This window comes from Denticeps clupeoides, chromosome 13 (assembly GCF_900700375.1).
Source record: "Denticeps clupeoides chromosome 13, fDenClu1.1, whole genome shotgun sequence".
NCBI lineage: Eukaryota > Metazoa > Chordata > Actinopteri > Clupeiformes > Denticipitidae > Denticeps > Denticeps clupeoides.
The window spans coordinates 20,264,921-20,280,820 of record NC_041719.1 but is presented as its reverse complement, the minus strand read 5'-3'; the positions used below and the strand labels follow the sequence as shown (position 1 = coordinate 20,280,820).

Sequence of the window (15,900 nt, the reverse complement as noted above, 5' to 3'; positions counted from 1 at the left end):
GACGTCACAACAATAGGGGCGCGTTCAGGAGGACTGGCGCAACGCAGCGCTTTCAGCATGATAAATACCACCAAATACTTGCCCGATTTTTAGAATCCTCAGCAGCATTTCTGACGGCGGGAGGAAATGGGGACACTCATGTATTAGGCGCGCGCATTTATATATAAGAAGCTTGCCACTTTCATTGTTAAACAATAAACTCAAACGCTCAGTAATATAAAACCCTATACAGATTTTACAAGGTAAAACCTTAAGGACTGGAGACGCATTGTGAATATAATATGTGAATATAATCTGGAACTGGATGTTCTACAATTATATAAGTAGATCTACCTTAGAAATAAATTATGTGTAACCAAGCATAATTTTGTTATTGTAAACACATTCATTATTAATTTAATAATGCAAAATTTGCATAAATGTTTTGGAAGTTTGGACTAGAAAATGGAGTAGGAGTTGATTCTTTTGCCTTGACCCTTTTAGACACTTGAGGGCAGCAGAGAAGTAACATTTGCTTGAAAAAAGTACTGTTACATATGTTACAGTTATGTATTTTTTTTGTTACGCTATCATAACATAAAAACACTCATTGTGAACATTTTATAACCACATTTTAATCATAGTCCATAAAAAAATTAAGTATTTTTTTTCCTACCTCAACTCTGTTAATACAAAATTTCACATCTGTACTTTCTCTTAAATTGTTTTTCTTCTTGATAGTAATGTTATTATTATTATCACTAGTAGTACACCACCAATTGCTTTAAATCACTTCTATAGGAATAGTAACAAGTGTATTTCCAGCAAAGAAACAATTTGTTTATTACTTTTGCCTCACAGTACCAGCTACCTGCATTGGCATCAGCTACTATTTGAAATTAATTTGTTTCACAAAAAGAGATTAATGATTAGATATTTCTAAAAAATCTTTTTGCAGATTTTTCCCCTGTAAAGAAAGGCAATACTTGAACAGAACGATCACATTGGTGGAATGGAATGTAGCCAAACATACAAGCAAACACAAAAGTTGTGCAAAACTGCACATTTATAGAGAACAATTCAAATAAATAGATGCATAAGAGAGTTCAATTTTCTGTGCCACAAAAAAAATAAGATAAGAATAGGCATAGTAACCCTTCTGAAAAAACAAGTCCTGGTGTACAGAAAATGGGCTTTTCCTCATTTAGGCATAAAAATGGCAGCTCAGTCTAGGCAAACATATGGCAAAATGACCAGCTGGCCATGCTCATCCCCATGGGGGTCTAACAATATTGGTTGTGTCCAGTCATACCAGTTGTCCTTTGTGTCATAACAGCCATTGACCCCAGCCCAGTGCTCCGAGTGAATCCTGTGGAGGTCCCCTGGTGTCACTTCCCGAGTTACCCCCGGCCGGTCCATGACAGGGATGTCTGGAAGCAGAATGTGCATTTTCCTGGTCTCCCTGATATGCTGGTCCTCATTTTTCAAGTACTCAGACATGAAGAAGTGTGCTCCTGGCATCCGGGCCCCACATGATGTGAGCACATTGCTCTGGCGATCCAGGTATGACTGAATGATTTCATTCCTCGACAGCTCTTTCCAGTTGGTCTGCTGGAAAGGACTGGGCCCAGGGTTCTGCTGGAGCTCCTTCTCAGTGATCTTGGGTTCAAGGGTCAACCCAGGCAACTCATCCCTATGCTGTGGTTCCTTTTGCATGAAGGGCTTTATTTGCCCAGTCATAGGGTCAAACGTGAGTCTACGGCCTTTTAACTTTATTGGTTTTGTATGGTCCTCGGTAGCTGAGCCTACCAGGCTAACAGTGTAGTCCCTAGGCCTGTATTTCTTCCTTTTCCTATCCATCCTGCTCACTGATATGTCACTATCAGTCTTACTCCCCTCGCTCAGAGCAGTGTGTCCTGGTAGTGATTTTAAGGCTGTTAAGAGTGTAAGAGTGTCACACCTGGATCCCAATATGCCATTGGAGCACTGGGTGGAGAGATCCGCCTCAGTCAGGGTGTATAAACCTCGAACAGGGGGGCTCACAGACTGTTGACACATTAAGCTGGACCTGTCCAGCGACGACAGGAACTTAGGTGGACTGGAAATGGGTTCATTCTCTTCAGAAGATGACGACAATTCATGGCTTTTAATTCTCAGACTCTGAAAGGAAGAATGGGGACTTTTAGTATGGTGCAACCCTTTGGTTGACAGAACAAAATCTTGTTTCGGAAGCTGCTGCAACATAGTGGTCTTCAGATGAGATGAATTGTTAGGCAGTTTGGCAAGTGCAGGAGAGCTTGGGTGGGGTCTGACTGCATTAATGGGAATTTTACTAGGCCTGTCATGGTCTAGGTAGTCTGCAGAGTCCAGAGGATAGGAACTGTTGTTAAAAATGTCAGGAAAAGTGTCTAGACTTCTACCATTTGTCGGTGGAGTTTCCTGGTCATAGTATGGCATTTTGGAGACTTTGGAAGCTAAAAGCAGCCCATCCCTCAGCTCACCCTTGTGTTTTCTGTGCGTTGGCATTTCAACATTGGGAGAGTAACAGTTTTTGAAGTTGCTCCTGCTCTTCAGTTCACCAGAAGCCAGTATGACTGCAGGAGCAGTCGCGTCCGGTCTGTATTGGCCATCATTGGCTCCAAGTGGCTCGTTTTGTGCAGGTTCTATTAGCTTCTGCCAATTTTTCAGAAGCTTTTTGGCTCGTTTGGCAAGATCTTCATCCTTTGTTTTTTTCCTGACATCATTTATCAATTTCCCAAGTCTTGTTACCTGGAAACCAGCATGGACTAGACATTATTATTTTCATTGTTCTGTTTTTATTAAAACAAAACAAAAAAGCATAATATGCTTAATGGACACAAATGCCTACCTCCAAAGCTTCTTTGGTAATGGGATATTTTTCCAAGGCGGTGATCACTTCCAAGACAGCTACCATATTATGGATCTGCTGGAAGAAAATAAAAAGTATTTTGAAAGTGAACTTTGGCAGAGAGAAAGGTTGAATGTGAATGCTAACATCAACAATGCTAATGCAAGTTATAGGTGTCATGATGAAAATTGTTGTCACAAAGTCTTGTTGAAAAGTGATCACAGGTTCAAGCAGAGTGACTTAGGAAAAAAGTGACTGGATGTCAAGAGGGGATCATACTGTGTGAAGATATAAGTGTGAATAAACATTGTGGTTGTGACACTGTTTTGAAAAGTGGTCTTATATGAAAAGAATGTGGGGAAAATAGGTGGGGAAAATGTAATTTTGTGTTATGGAGGTGGTGTTAAATGTTACAGTAAGATTTAGAGATTGGTTTAAAAGTCATGTTTTTTTAACATGTGAACATGTGCTCTGAATTCTACTATATAATGTCACAATCACACTGAAGGCTTCAGTAGGTGTATAACACTATGTAAGAGGATGTGGTTTTATGAAGCAACATAACCATAACAAGAATAAACATTAATGCAACAAAGTGCATGGGCCAGATAAATGTGTGAAGTTATGTGGATTTGTGGATGTATGTTGAAAGAAGGAGTTGCGTATAGGAAAAAAAAGTTGAAATAATAATAATAAAAAGAAATAAGAGAACACCACATTGGCTTTTCAAGCCAAAGTAACAAATAACATGTGACATTCCAGTTGGCTACACTGAGACATAGAGCAAAGTTTGAATTGATTTTCAAATTGATGTGTGTTGAATCAATGAGCACCTGGGTTACACACGAAACTTCAGTTTGACCACTGAAACAGAACTGTTTCAGATTGCAGTTGCATACATGTAAACTAGATGCAAATGTCACTCCCAGTTTCACTCCTATGAATCACTGGCCATGCATATGGGCATTTTGGGTCAGAAAAAACAACAACAACAACAAAAAAAACAGCCAGTTCAGAAAGTAGCACATGGCAGATTAACATGATTTAAATAAGTGTTTCTCAATCATGCTCCTGGAGAACAACCTGCCAGAAATGATTAGGCCACTAAGAAACCCCTCCACCTAATGAAGGTCATGTGGGAGTGAAAACCTTCTCCAGATAAGTATTGACAAAGTTGACCAAGATATTTATCAGGGTCCTTAAAATTGAAATTCTAATTTTCTGTCACAAATAAACTTACTGACTAACATCCTATATTATAATCATAATTTCTGGAAGCTGGTTAGAACAACTTCTCACTTTACAAACACCCACCACAATACACAATCTTAAAAAATACCCATAATTAAATATAGTATTAATTAACTAGATAAGAAGCAAACCGCCTCATGAGTGGATAAATGCACGAGGACAACCTGGTGACACATATTCATCTGGCATTTATTAGCTCTTCAAAATGTTTTTCATTTCGAACTGTGATCCAGCTGCTCCTAGTTCTCCTTCACTCGCTACACAGAAATGAAGTTTCCACTGTGGTCTACTTCACCTCACGTTGCCACCAAAAGCTGACGTCCCCCAGCCAGCTGCCCCACGGCACCTCACCAGAACGGCACCTCACCTCACACATGTACAACTAACGAGCTCGTTCACTCTCCGCCCATACGAGCCCAGAAAGACGCTCACGTTGCTCTGGTTGTCGACGGCCTGCAGCAGCCTGTCCCGCATCTGCTGCGGCGTGGCGCCGGCCGCTGTCATCACCCGGCGGTGGCGTGGATCGGAAGCTGGCGGGGATTGGAGACGGGCTGCAGAGCCACGGGCCTTACGGCAGATGCAGTCGGGAGTTCTGCCCCATTCCTCTGGTCCTCTCGCTCGGCGGTTTTATTGTGCATCCGCGTGCGTGATCATGACTAAAATCTCCCGAGAGAACCGACACAACGGACCAGAGCCTGCCTCATGCCTACAGCGACGCGCGGACCTGCTCGATGGTGTTGTCGAAAAACGTATTCAGCATGCATGCTGGGAAATGCGTGACGTCTACACGTCACACGTAGATGGTTGGACGTCGTTACGTAAACAACCCGATGTACGTGAAGTGACGTTTGCTCGAAGCTCTTAAAGAAAAATTGTCCAATTTACGCGCAGCCAAAAAAAAAATGTTCTTGCTCAAGTGCTTGATGCTCTGAAAGGATGAGAAGTGACCCACTATGTAATCAGTGCGGAGACATTGTCTTGAATGCAAGAGGTAGTATTTGGAACTCAACACATGCAGAGTAAACCACTTAACCTTTGAGGGTTCTTGGGAGGGTCCGAGCTGACACCAACTGCTGTTTGGCAGACAGTTGTGAGCTCCATCTCCCTCCCTTGTTTTAAAAGCATGTTAGAACAACACCAATCAACAACAGATTTGATCATGGGGTCTTCTCACACCCCCACTCTCTATTCACGGGCTGGAGGCTGGAGGCTGAGAGAAAGAGCTGGCCACCCGGTTTGCTCCATTGTCATGGCTTACAAACAAGCAAAGCATTGCAGATGCTGGATGCGGGGTCACTACTGGTACCCAAGGTACAGAGGGTCACAGCTGGGAGCAGATCCTTCTCCTAAAGAGCTCCACAGTTGTGGAACAGCTTGCCGGTCAGTGTTTGGGACTCAGACTGAGTCTCAGTGTTTAAATCTGAACTGAAAACACATCTATAGAGAAAACCTCTGGCCTTCTGTTAAAGTCCCAGACACAGTGTCAATGATTAAGTCCACTTTATCACACAGCCACCCTGTTAAGAACAGACAGTGTTAAATTCTAGTTAGGCTGTCCTAGTTAGGGTACCGGGCCACTGTATCACCAATATACCACTATAACCACATATTTCAGTATCAGTCGGACAATACCACCGTCTGCTGCTTCTGTTTGAATCAAGCGCACAGACTACTGGCAGACTCCAGTGGAGAGTTCAGCAGATAAATCCTGGTTCCTGCCAACTGCTAAATTAGCATGAAATGAACCAGAGGGTTACCACAGCCACCACCACCGTTACAACTAAAGCTTCAGGGATTTTCAAATGGACAAGTAGCATCATAACGTATTGTACACCATGACACTGGACTACATTTTGGACTTCTCCACCTCTACAACTCTAGGTCTTTTTCTCTTATTGGACAATGACAACCCCTGCACTGACACCACTTGCAGGCTCACTCTACCCTGTTTTTTTTGTGTGGAGTTTTTCCTTGTGCACAGAAGGATCAAGTGTGGGGGGTATCAATTGTAGGGCCTGTCAAAGCCCATTGAGACATTCTGTATGTAATTTTGGGCTATATAAGAAATAAATGTTGCCAACACAACCAAGTTTGTGGATGACGACATTTCCGTGAATGCCCCCTCACTTCTATAGGCCTCTCTCCTCCTCGCCACACTCACAGACACACAGTCTGGACCAGATGAACATGTCCTGTATGATTAGTAATACATTATTTACTGTGACCTGTACAGATGTTGGTTGATGTTTTTCTGCCGTTTCTTATTTTGTTTCTTTAAGCAGATTACTGAAGCAGGTTGCCAGTGTTTGTTCTCTATCCTCCTTCTTCTCCTTGACTTTCTCCACAACTTATCTTTTCTCTCTCTTTCTGTCCCCCAGTCTTGTCTGTTGCGATTGTAGTAGGTTTAATTAAAAAAATTTAAATAAAAAAAAAAGAGGCCATGATGACAGCACAGATACACATACACACTTTCATGTGTCATCTGTGTTATTAACACGCCAAAAAAAAAAGAGGATGAACTGAAGAGCCTGTGTAGCCTTCAGTGGAAGCAGTGGAGAATTGCATTACTCGTATTTAGAGAGCAGACAACTAACTATCGGAGTAGCATCGGTTGTAATAAACAGCTTGATTTGCCCGATGTTGTACAAGGGGTACTGCATGACATTGTGAGGGGAGATCTTTGTCTACTAAAAGTCCAAGACAGTGGCAGTTTTTGGCCACCATGGGTATTGGCAATTGTTTTTTTTGCACGAACATACTCATGCCAACACATTTTTGCAATGTTTCTTGACTTTTTCTTTATATTTGTTGTTACGTCCCTGGACGTATGCTCCCACGTGTTCTGTGTGTCTGGCTGTGTTTTTGTGTCCTGTCTCTTTTAGGTTGACTTCGTGGGAGGAGTTGAGGCCTACCAGCTCCATCTGCCATTGGTCACCTCCACCTATATAAAGAAACTTCAGCTGGTGTTCGGGAGGTCCCCAGGGTCTGCTAGGCCCTTATGCTTTTGGGAGGTCCCCAGGGTCCACGAAGATCTGCATGCAGCTCCGTCTGGGATCTCATTCGTGTTTCTTGTTCCTTTGTGTGATAGACCCTTTGTTTTTAGCCTGTTAGCCTGTCATGTGCTGTTTTTGGTAACTTGTATGTGTTTTAGTTATCCCTGCTGTTATCCCATCCCTTCCTTTAGGCTGTTTTGATGTTGGTTAGCTGTTCTGAGTCCGCTGTCTTATTGAACCTGTTAGCACACTGTAAATAAAAGCACTGTTTGTATTGTTTGTTTGGTTGCATGTGTAACAGTGGACCTCCTCCTCTCCACACCCTTGTTGCGTTTCTGAGACCCCTAGACTTAGGAACGTGACATTGTAAAGAACATTGATTTGCCATTGTCTGATGGACTATACACTGTATTAAAAAACACTTAAATATTAGATGTAACCATATTGTATTTCATTAAGAGGGGTGAATAGAACAGTTAGTATATTTATTTGGTGTAAGAAACTGAATATGTTCTAGTGTCTCTGATCAGTGTATCAGTAATGTCAGAATTAAAAGACCTTAACACACAGACATTTCAAAAGTTGATTTATTCATACACAAACAAGCTTAAGAAGGTCACACCTAGTATAATAGATGAATCTGATGTAAGAACATGTCTGGAGAAATTGGCATAGGTCTAGCAACCCCTCTATGGTGAGACATGTGTTCAGCACTGGGCAAATGGTAAAGATATGTGATTTCTAAAAGAGTATATCTAAGATATTTACATGTGCACATCTTCCATCTTAGACCACCAAGGTTTATATGCGTTTTTTTTAAAAGATATACATTTTCCTCAAGCAATCCATTGTCTTTCAGGAAGATAAACTCTCAGGAACCAAACAACCTGAAATATCATTATACAAAATGTTAATAACTATAAAAGTTCATATTCACATCATTAAGTAAATTTTTAACTGTTGCTAAATGGTTGGAATGTTTGTTTAAAAGAACTTACAAAATCATGCAAAGCATCATGAAAATGTTCCATAAGGCAATGAATATCCTGAAGTACCTCAAGCTCAAAAGAAACTCTCGGATGTTTTCTCCTGGAAAGACAAATAATTAGACAATGCTGTGGGAAATTAATGAAAATATCATTATGATTGAAAATTCTAGTCAGAATACAATAAATTACTTATGAAACTAATACAATAAACAGTAATACACATTAATATGAGTTATTAAAAATTAAGATTGTACATTTGTCACCAAATGTTTTTCACAAAGTTTGTTTTTAGATCTTATTGTCAGTTGTTTCTGTGGTGTATTGAAGTATAAATTACAAGCATTTCATAAATTTAAAAGGCTTTTATTGACAATTACATCAAGTTTATGCAAAGGGTCAATATTTACAGTGTTGGCCCCCTTTTTCCCCACAAGTCCTCAGCCATTTGCCCTGGCATGCTGTCAATCAATTTCTTGGCCGTTTCTTGAGGATTGACCACAAGTTCTAAATTGGATTGTTCCCCGAGCCACTTAGTTATTACTTTGGCCTTATGGCACAGTGCTCAATCATGCTGAAAAAGAAATTGTTCTTCTCCAAACTGTTCTTGAATGGTTGGGAAGTTGCATCCAGTCTGCTAATCTAAATCAATCAGCATGACATAATGATCTCCAGCCTTGCGCTCATCAACACTCTCACTTGTGTTAACAAGGGGATCACTGAAATGATCTGAATGAACTGAAATGATGATTGCATTTAATTACAATTAAAGAGGAGTTCAGTGCATGAACAATGTAAGATTTCAAAGAGAGAAAATACCTGTTGTAGGCCCACGGGGCTCATCGCCAAAACCCTGAGACTCTTTCTTTTTTCTAGAAAGACACAAATGAACAAAGTATAAAGATGGTACAGCCAAGAAGAATAAACATTGCTGTTTATGTGCTGTTTAGTCGTATGCTAGTTGCAAGTACACAGGATTTGGCCTATTTACCAGTTACCATTTATCAGTTCTTTGCAAGGGAATTCAGTTGCGCTCACTACATTTTTCATTCAACACTGAATATTTTCTTGCCAGTGTACAAATAAGTTGTAAACACTATGATGGAAAGACTCTAGTCGTTTATCGATGGAACTACCTGCAATCATCCACATAAACTAAGCAAAGACTACTTTTGTTGAAGGAAGGTGAAAATAAATGAGCTACATCGACTAGAAAGAGGAATGAGAGTTCACGTCGGCAGACAAATAACTACTTACAATTTAAAATTGAGAACTGCACCGGCATTCATCAGCAAAGTCCTATTTGGAAAAAAAGAACAAAATAAGCCGAACGTGTTAAACTAGGGAGACATCCAGAGTATGCAATGCCTGTTATGGAATCAAAAAGAAAATCCTCGCAATCACAAAACGGTTTGGGTTAGAAGGTTAAAGAAGTAAGCATACGTATAACAATTAACAAATTAACCCCTAATTTACCCGAAAATTAATAAATCTCCGATCATGATGTCCACATACAGTTCCCCAAAACTAGAACAGGAAATGAAACACGGAGACAGACTCCTATGGGATCCAATCAGCTTGCGTTGCGCATGCGTACTACTTCCGTATTATAATTTCGGATGCTTGTCGAGTTCGGTTGAGGTGTAAAAGGCTTGTCAACAAAACGGGCGTGTTCGTGATCGTCACGCTCGACTCATGGTGGTTTCTACGAACCATTTACTCAAATCCTATCTTATCCAGTTCTAGTCAAATATATTTTCAATCGAAATGGAAAACATGTTCACACTTCTACCCCCTTTTCTATTCAATTAAAAAGTATGTTACACGATAAGGGTATGAAACTGAGAAAAACCGGAAGTGGGAATAATGAAAATAATAAAAATGGAATGTGATTGGATAGGAGTCATTCATCCTGTTCTGAGATTTTGGGGGATACAACTTCTTCTTTCTCCAAACACGGGTTTGGACCACATGACATTCTCCCCATCCTCCTCTAGATCATCTAGATGGTCTCTGGCAATTAGAAGAACCTGGACATGTGCTGGTTTAACCAGTGGCTAAAAATGGCAATAGGTGTAAAGTGTGCTTTGGCCATTTTGCTTCGCTGTTCAGAGAGCAGCAGCTCAGATGGTCAGATCTGGAATCTCTCCCCTTATGTAGTTATAAAGGGATAAGTTACCTCCCATTTCTCCCATTTCTGCACATGTGTGCATACCTTGGGAGAACCAAAGGAAAGCCACCCCAGTGTGAGGAGAGCATGCAAGTTTCGCACACATATACACACACAGACACAGTCAGAACATGGATTCACAACCGAGGAGATGTGAGGCTACAGTTCTAACTGTTTTTCCACTGTAAATGTAACTTTGTCAATGTAAATATTCTTATACATTGTATCATCTTCACATCTGACTGACACTAAAACTCTACAAATCATGTTTTAAAACTTCAGATTTAAAAATCAGTCTACAAGCTGTCTTGTTAGCTTTCCTTTTACCTACAACCATCTTGATCACTTCTCAGCTGCATCATTGATGTTGATATTTGCTCTGCAGTCCCCTAATCCCAAGCAAATTGAGTGTCTTGCAGAGCAACTCTTTGGCAAACCTCAACCTTCTGTTTCAATGTTCACATGTGCACTTCCTCTACAGTGGCTTTCCCAGCAGCATCAACATACACAAAACTGCTTCCTCAGTAAAGCACAGTTTTAAATGTCAAAGATTTGTGATCTGTAATGTCTATTCAAAGTTTATATTCTCCACCCACGTGTAATGTTGTGTTATGCCACAATTGGATAATGATATCCTAATTAATGAAAAGAAGTACCTGACGCCAGGTGGGCCTCTAGGAATGGCGGTGGGAACACCTTGGCTATCCCACTGCTTAATGGAACGGATCCAGATACATGACAATCTGATGGGTTACAGGTTACACAATATAATCTTTTTTTGGTCTATTGACGATGATTTCGAAGTGACTGCTTTAGTAATGTAAGGGATTAAATAAAAAAACTGCAAACGTGACACACCCCGATCAGCAAACCTCTTTGTTTAATCCTATTTGTTTATGTAAATTATGCGCCACGCTCTTTATTTTACCCGCCAATGGCGACAATGTCACAGTACCAGTGTTATAAAACATCTGGGCTCAGGTACAATTGGAACGTCTATGAAAGGCGTGTGATAACACTGACCCAGAAACGGTAACGCTCTCTGCGCAAGGGCGCACACTTGATTGTATTTTTACGTTATATCGAGGTCTTCTCTCCAGTCTCCTTACATCAGTTACGAGTAGTCCGCGACAGGTGCGCGAGAGTCAAGCAACGCTTCGCGAACAACAAAAAAAGACACGTCTCGCGGACTGCGAGTATTAATAGCCGCCGCGCGCGAGTGACGGACTTTAGGCTCGCGGAGACAGTCTGGGAGCAGCGCGGCGCGCGCGGACGTTCACGACCATTCTCCTCCGGTGCATTCTTTGTGGCGGGTCCAGTCGGCGAAAGAATGGACGTGCTGGGAATACTGAACCTGGGCGAAATTGCCCAGTATTTCGCAAAAATGGCAATGTTCCCCGTTTTTGATCTGGCCTATTACATCGTGTCCATTCTCTACCTCAAATACGAACCAGGTGAGCGCTGTTTTCCTGCCAGTTTTCAGTCTTTGATTCTGGAAAGTATTTTCACTGTGCGTTTTTTTAGTAATGATATGGATTACAATATTATTTAATTTTACACGATTGTTCAGTAGTAATATTTAGACAAAAAATGTCTCAACCAAACTTATAGCATATTAGAGAATGACAAAGTCCCAAATTATTTGGGCAAGGTGCAATTGTACATTTGCTTAATCTAGTTTGTCGCAATAAACAGAAATCATCTTTATTGGGATTAGACTGCTTTTACTGACCAGTGAACAGTGTCCTTTTGGCTGTATGAAACATGATCAAGACATGGCACATACCAGGTCTTGGCTGTAAAAATAGAATCACCATAAATAGACAAAAGTGGGTCTTACAAATGGCTTTGTCGGTGACCGATTCAGACAGTGTATCTGTAAAAGTGTAACGTGTCTGTGTGTTATAAATGTCCAAAACAGGGTCTACAGCACTAATCCTCTGTGCACCAGCCCAACACATCTTAGGGCTTTCCCTGTTCAGTCAGATATAATTAGCTGAAATGCTGAATTGTTCCGAGGTGTTAGGCACTAAAATATAATCTAAAACTAAGAAACTAAAATATAATCTAAATAATCAAATATTACTGCGGTTCACTGTTCAGCTATTGCTCTACACTGAAGAAGGAAAATGCTGATTAAGGATTTACAGGAATGTACATGTGTTCTGAATGAGTCTGAGGGGTCAGAGTGGAACCAGGGGGCATTACCAGAAGGAGAGCTGTTTAATTTTAGTCCACAGTTGCAAGGATCGGTTTTCTGTCATGCTAATGCTATTTGATCTTAAACCCCCACCTGTTCTTTGATATACATTCAGCACACAATGCCAGGGAGCTTCAAAACAGTAATGTACACGTTTCATTCTCAACTCCATTGTATTTTTTTGCAGGTTCAGTGGAGGTGGCTCGAAGGAGTCCGGTGGCCTCCTGGCTCTGTGCGATGCTCTATTGCTTTGGGAGCTACATACTAGCAGACATCATGCTTGGAGTGTGCCCTATCGACTACTTCCACAACAACAGTCACATCCTCTTGGCTACAGCTGTTTGGTAACTTATGAGCACTAACAACACAAAATCAAATTAGACACTAGAAAAGTCTAAAAATATTCTTCAGTAGTGGCTACAGTAAATTGTACATACTGCTGACAGCTTTGTGAAAAACTTGTGAATACACATATTCACTCCATTCAGCACCCATGATGCACAACTGCAGTGTAGCCTATTATTAGGGACTGTCTTTCATTCATACATTAATAATGGGCTTAAAGCCAACTTTTTCTTTTTTTGAGTCTTTTTCACATATTGCAGGTACCTCGTCTTCTTCTGCCCACTGAACTTGTTCTACAAATGTGTGGCATTCCTGCCAGTAAAGCTGGTCCTGGTGGCTATGAAGGAAGTGGTACGCACCCGCAAAATCGCTGCTGGAGTTCACCATGCACACCATGCTTATCACCATGGCTGGTTCATCATGGTCATCACTGGATACGTGAAAGGTATGATTCAGTTATGGGATGAGTCTGAGTCTGGTTGAAAAGAAAATTCTTGAAGAGAAAATTCTATTCTTCTCTTCTGTCCATTCAGGGTCAGGAGTTGCTCTAATGTCCAACTTTGAGCAGCTGTTGCGTGGAGTGTGGAGACCTGAGACCAATGAAATCCTCAACATGTCATTGTGAGTTAATCTGATGCTTATTTACAATAGAGGCTGGATTACTTAAAACTAGCAAGTTGAATAAAACTAATTATGCTTTCTCTTCTCCCATGTTAGCCCTACTAAGGCCAGTCTGTACGGAGCCGTTCTGTTTGCACTTCAGGAGGGACATTTGCTTCCAGTTTCCAAGAGCCTCCTAATCTGCCTGTTCACTCTGTTTATGGTGATCTCTAAGGTACGGCTGTCAAAGTACCATGCTGGAACAAAATCAGCACAGTTTGTTCTGTGTTGTAGAATTTGGTAAAAGGTTCAAAACATACTGCATATCTTAGTATGATATTATGAAAGTTATTAATAGAGAAATTGCCATATAGCATGTCTATTGATTAAATAGAATCTGAATGGCTTTCTTATGTATTTCAGGTATTTATGACTGCCCGGCATTCTCATGGCTCCCCATTTGCGCTGGTTGAATTGTGGGTGTGTCACGTGTTGTTTGGATCACCACTCACTGGGAATGAAGACACCCATGACCATCATGGCACTGCTCCATCTGTCCCGATCTCTCCTGTGAAAACCAAGGAGGACCTGAGTGAAGGAACCCGCAAGAGGAAGTCAAAGAAAGCCGAGTAGCAAAACAAGACTGATGCACAGCAACTACACTGATGGACAGGAGGACTGCTGATCTGAAGAAAAAGACAGATGGACAAACGTAATTGTTCAATTCATAAAAAATACAAACTCTACCCTCGTTTTATGTGAAAATAACTTTAATGATATCTTGGTCCTCTATCTGGCATCCTACCTTTTTATCTTAGATTTCAGTTTTATGTTTACCACTGGAGGCTTTAAATGGTGCAAAATGCTTCTCTGTAAATAGTTATTCAATGGGTCAAACCATGTGAAACCACCAAATACATATCCTTTTTTAAACAGTAAACATTTCCATTGACAATCTGACTTTCCAGTGTAAGCTTATAATGTAGACAAATATCTACCTATTTTTGACAATTTGACAGATACTAGTAAAATAATGGTCTGTTACAATCAGATTGTACAATGTGAAAAGAATTAAGCATCATATTAAGCCAACATTTTCTGTACATGGCTGCTTTTTACATTTTACAAAATTGGATGAAAAATATAGATTTTGTTTGGAAGTATATATTTAATTGTTTCTTCATTCTTTACCATATCATGTTATAATCTGGTTTAATTCAAAATCATTTGTCTAAAGTGTTTACTTTAGTAAGAAATTTAATTCAAATAATATAGAAAGAATGTGAATCTTTGAAACATCTATTTAATCCTATGCTACTACAGTCTCCGCAAGCAGCATATGACAAATACACATGACTCATACGACACTGAAGACAAGAGCTGTCATTCATTACTTATGTGAAAGTACAGATACGATTGGTATGGAAAGTATTCAGACCTCCTTACATTTTTCACTTTTTGTTGGAGCCATATTTAGCCATTTGCTAAAATAATTTAAGTTCCTCATTAATGTACACACAGGACCCCATATTGACAGAATATTCACTGAAATATCACATGGTCCTAAGTATTCAGACCCTTTGCTCACTATTTAGTAGAAGCACCCTTTGTTTTTTTACAGCCTTTTAATCTAATACAGCCATGACTCTTTTTGGGATGTTTTTCACACTTTGATTTTCACACATTTGATCCTCTGCCAATCCTCCTTGCAGATCCTCTCCAGTTCTGGCAGGCTGGATAGTAAAAATTGGTGGACAGAGCATCTCTCAGAGATGTTCAATTGTCAAGGCCCTGACTGGGCAAGTCAAGAACCATCACATTGTTGTTGTGAAGCCATTCCTTCATTCTTTTAGCTGTGTGCTTAGGGTTATTGTCTTGTTGGAAAGAAAACCTTCAGCCCATTCTGAGGTCCTGAGCACTCTGGAGAAGGTTTTCATCCAGCATATCCCTTAATTGCAACCAGTCGTCCCACAGCATGCATGTATTATTTTTGTTTAATTGTGTGTTATTACACCCTGCTCTTAACCCTTTGTACTGGTATGCAGGAATTGGTGTGCGCTGTCCTATCCGAGAGTGGGATAGAGAGCATGTAACAGAAGAGAGACGAAAATGATTGTGGGGCGAGGGAGAGAGGAGAGACAATGAGGTATTTTTTTTCTGCCGCAATTAATTTGCGAACTGATTAATGCATTTTCGCGTCAGAAGAAACATCTGGTACACATGTACATATGTTTTCTTTATGTTATAGTTTAAAATATTTATTCCTGCATGGAAGTGTATAATATGGTGTGAAATGGCCTGTCCGGGAAAAGTTTGCTGGCTTTTTGGTGGAGTAGCAGGAACTGCGCAGGAGATCGTGTGGCAGATGCCCGGTTGGATGGCACGGAGCTGAGCTGCTCGGGGTTGCTGGGGCCTGGTACAAGTGAGGAGCTGTACTTCTGACACGTAAGGGCACAGCAAGTACTGCAGTGACAGAAGGATTCTTTTGCTGATGGCAGAAGAGCAGC

General features: G+C 40.7%; 3 protein-coding genes across 5 annotated transcripts; 1 reads left to right on the top strand and 2 right to left on the bottom strand.

Annotated features, from left to right (window-relative positions):
* Positions 1–595: 595 nt before the first annotated feature.
* LOC114802114 (mediator of RNA polymerase II transcription subunit 26-like) lies at positions 596–4,877 on the bottom strand. 3 transcript variants are annotated; one of them, XM_029000781.1, is made up of 3 exons: positions 4,532–4,877; positions 2,849–2,923; positions 596–2,139 (listed from the first exon to the last, which is right to left on the bottom strand). In XM_029000781.1, exons 1-3 carry the CDS (start codon positions 4,601–4,603, stop codon positions 1,204–1,206), a joined length of 1,083 nt encoding a protein of 360 aa, XP_028856614.1. In that variant the 5' UTR covers positions 4,604–4,877; the 3' UTR covers positions 596–1,203. The 3 variants fall into 3 exon arrangements, with proteins under 3 accessions (XP_028856614.1, XP_028856613.1, XP_028856612.1); XM_029000780.1 differs by having other exon boundaries at positions 1,020–2,748; XM_029000779.1 differs by lacking the exon at positions 4,532–4,877 and having other exon boundaries at positions 1,020–2,748; positions 2,849–4,506.
* A 2,786-nt stretch (positions 4,878–7,663) lies between these two features.
* On the bottom strand, positions 7,664–9,651 carry smim7 (small integral membrane protein 7). Its single transcript, XM_029001316.1, has 5 exons — positions 9,555–9,651; positions 9,336–9,377; positions 8,898–8,950; positions 8,091–8,181; positions 7,664–7,979 (listed from the first exon to the last, which is right to left on the bottom strand). Exons 1-5 carry the CDS (start codon positions 9,578–9,580, stop codon positions 7,964–7,966), a joined length of 228 nt encoding a protein of 75 aa, XP_028857149.1. The 5' UTR covers positions 9,581–9,651; the 3' UTR covers positions 7,664–7,963.
* Positions 9,652–11,243: 1,592 nt separating this feature from the next.
* On the top strand, positions 11,244–14,558 carry tmem38a (transmembrane protein 38A). The gene is made up of 6 exons (XM_029000621.1): positions 11,244–11,702; positions 12,636–12,792; positions 13,054–13,238; positions 13,327–13,414; positions 13,511–13,628; positions 13,817–14,558. The coding sequence occupies exons 1-6, from the start codon at positions 11,579–11,581 to the stop codon at positions 14,024–14,026; spliced, it is 882 nt and encodes a 293-aa protein (XP_028856454.1). The 5' UTR covers positions 11,244–11,578; the 3' UTR covers positions 14,027–14,558.
* Positions 14,559–15,900: the final 1,342 nt, after the last annotated feature.

Coding starts and splice junctions, on each gene's coding strand:
- LOC114802114 (XM_029000779.1), bottom strand. CDS start 3,028: ATGACACCTATAACTTGCATTAGCATTGTTGATGTTAGCATTCACATT. Junction 2,749..2,848: donor TTACCAAAGAAGCTTTGGAG/GTAGGCATTTGT, acceptor GCTGGTTTCCAG/GTAACAAGACTTGGGAAATT.
- smim7 (XM_029001316.1), bottom strand. CDS start 9,580: ATGATCGGAGATTTATTAATTTTCGG. Junction 8,951..9,335: donor GCAGTTCTCAATTTTAAATT/GTAAGTAGTTAT, acceptor GTGTCTTTCTAG/AAAAAAGAAAGAGTCTCAGG. Junction 8,182..8,897: donor GCCCCGTGGGCCTACAACAG/GTATTTTCTCTC, acceptor TTGTCTTTCCAG/GAGAAAACATCCGAGAGTTT.
- tmem38a (XM_029000621.1), top strand. CDS start 11,579: ATGGACGTGCTGGGAATACTGAACCTGGGCGAAATTGCCCAGTATTTC. Junction 12,793..13,053: donor CTCTTGGCTACAGCTGTTTG/GTAACTTATGAG, acceptor CACATATTGCAG/GTACCTCGTCTTCTTCTGCC. Junction 13,629..13,816: donor TGTTTATGGTGATCTCTAAG/GTACGGCTGTCA, acceptor TATGTATTTCAG/GTATTTATGACTGCCCGGCA.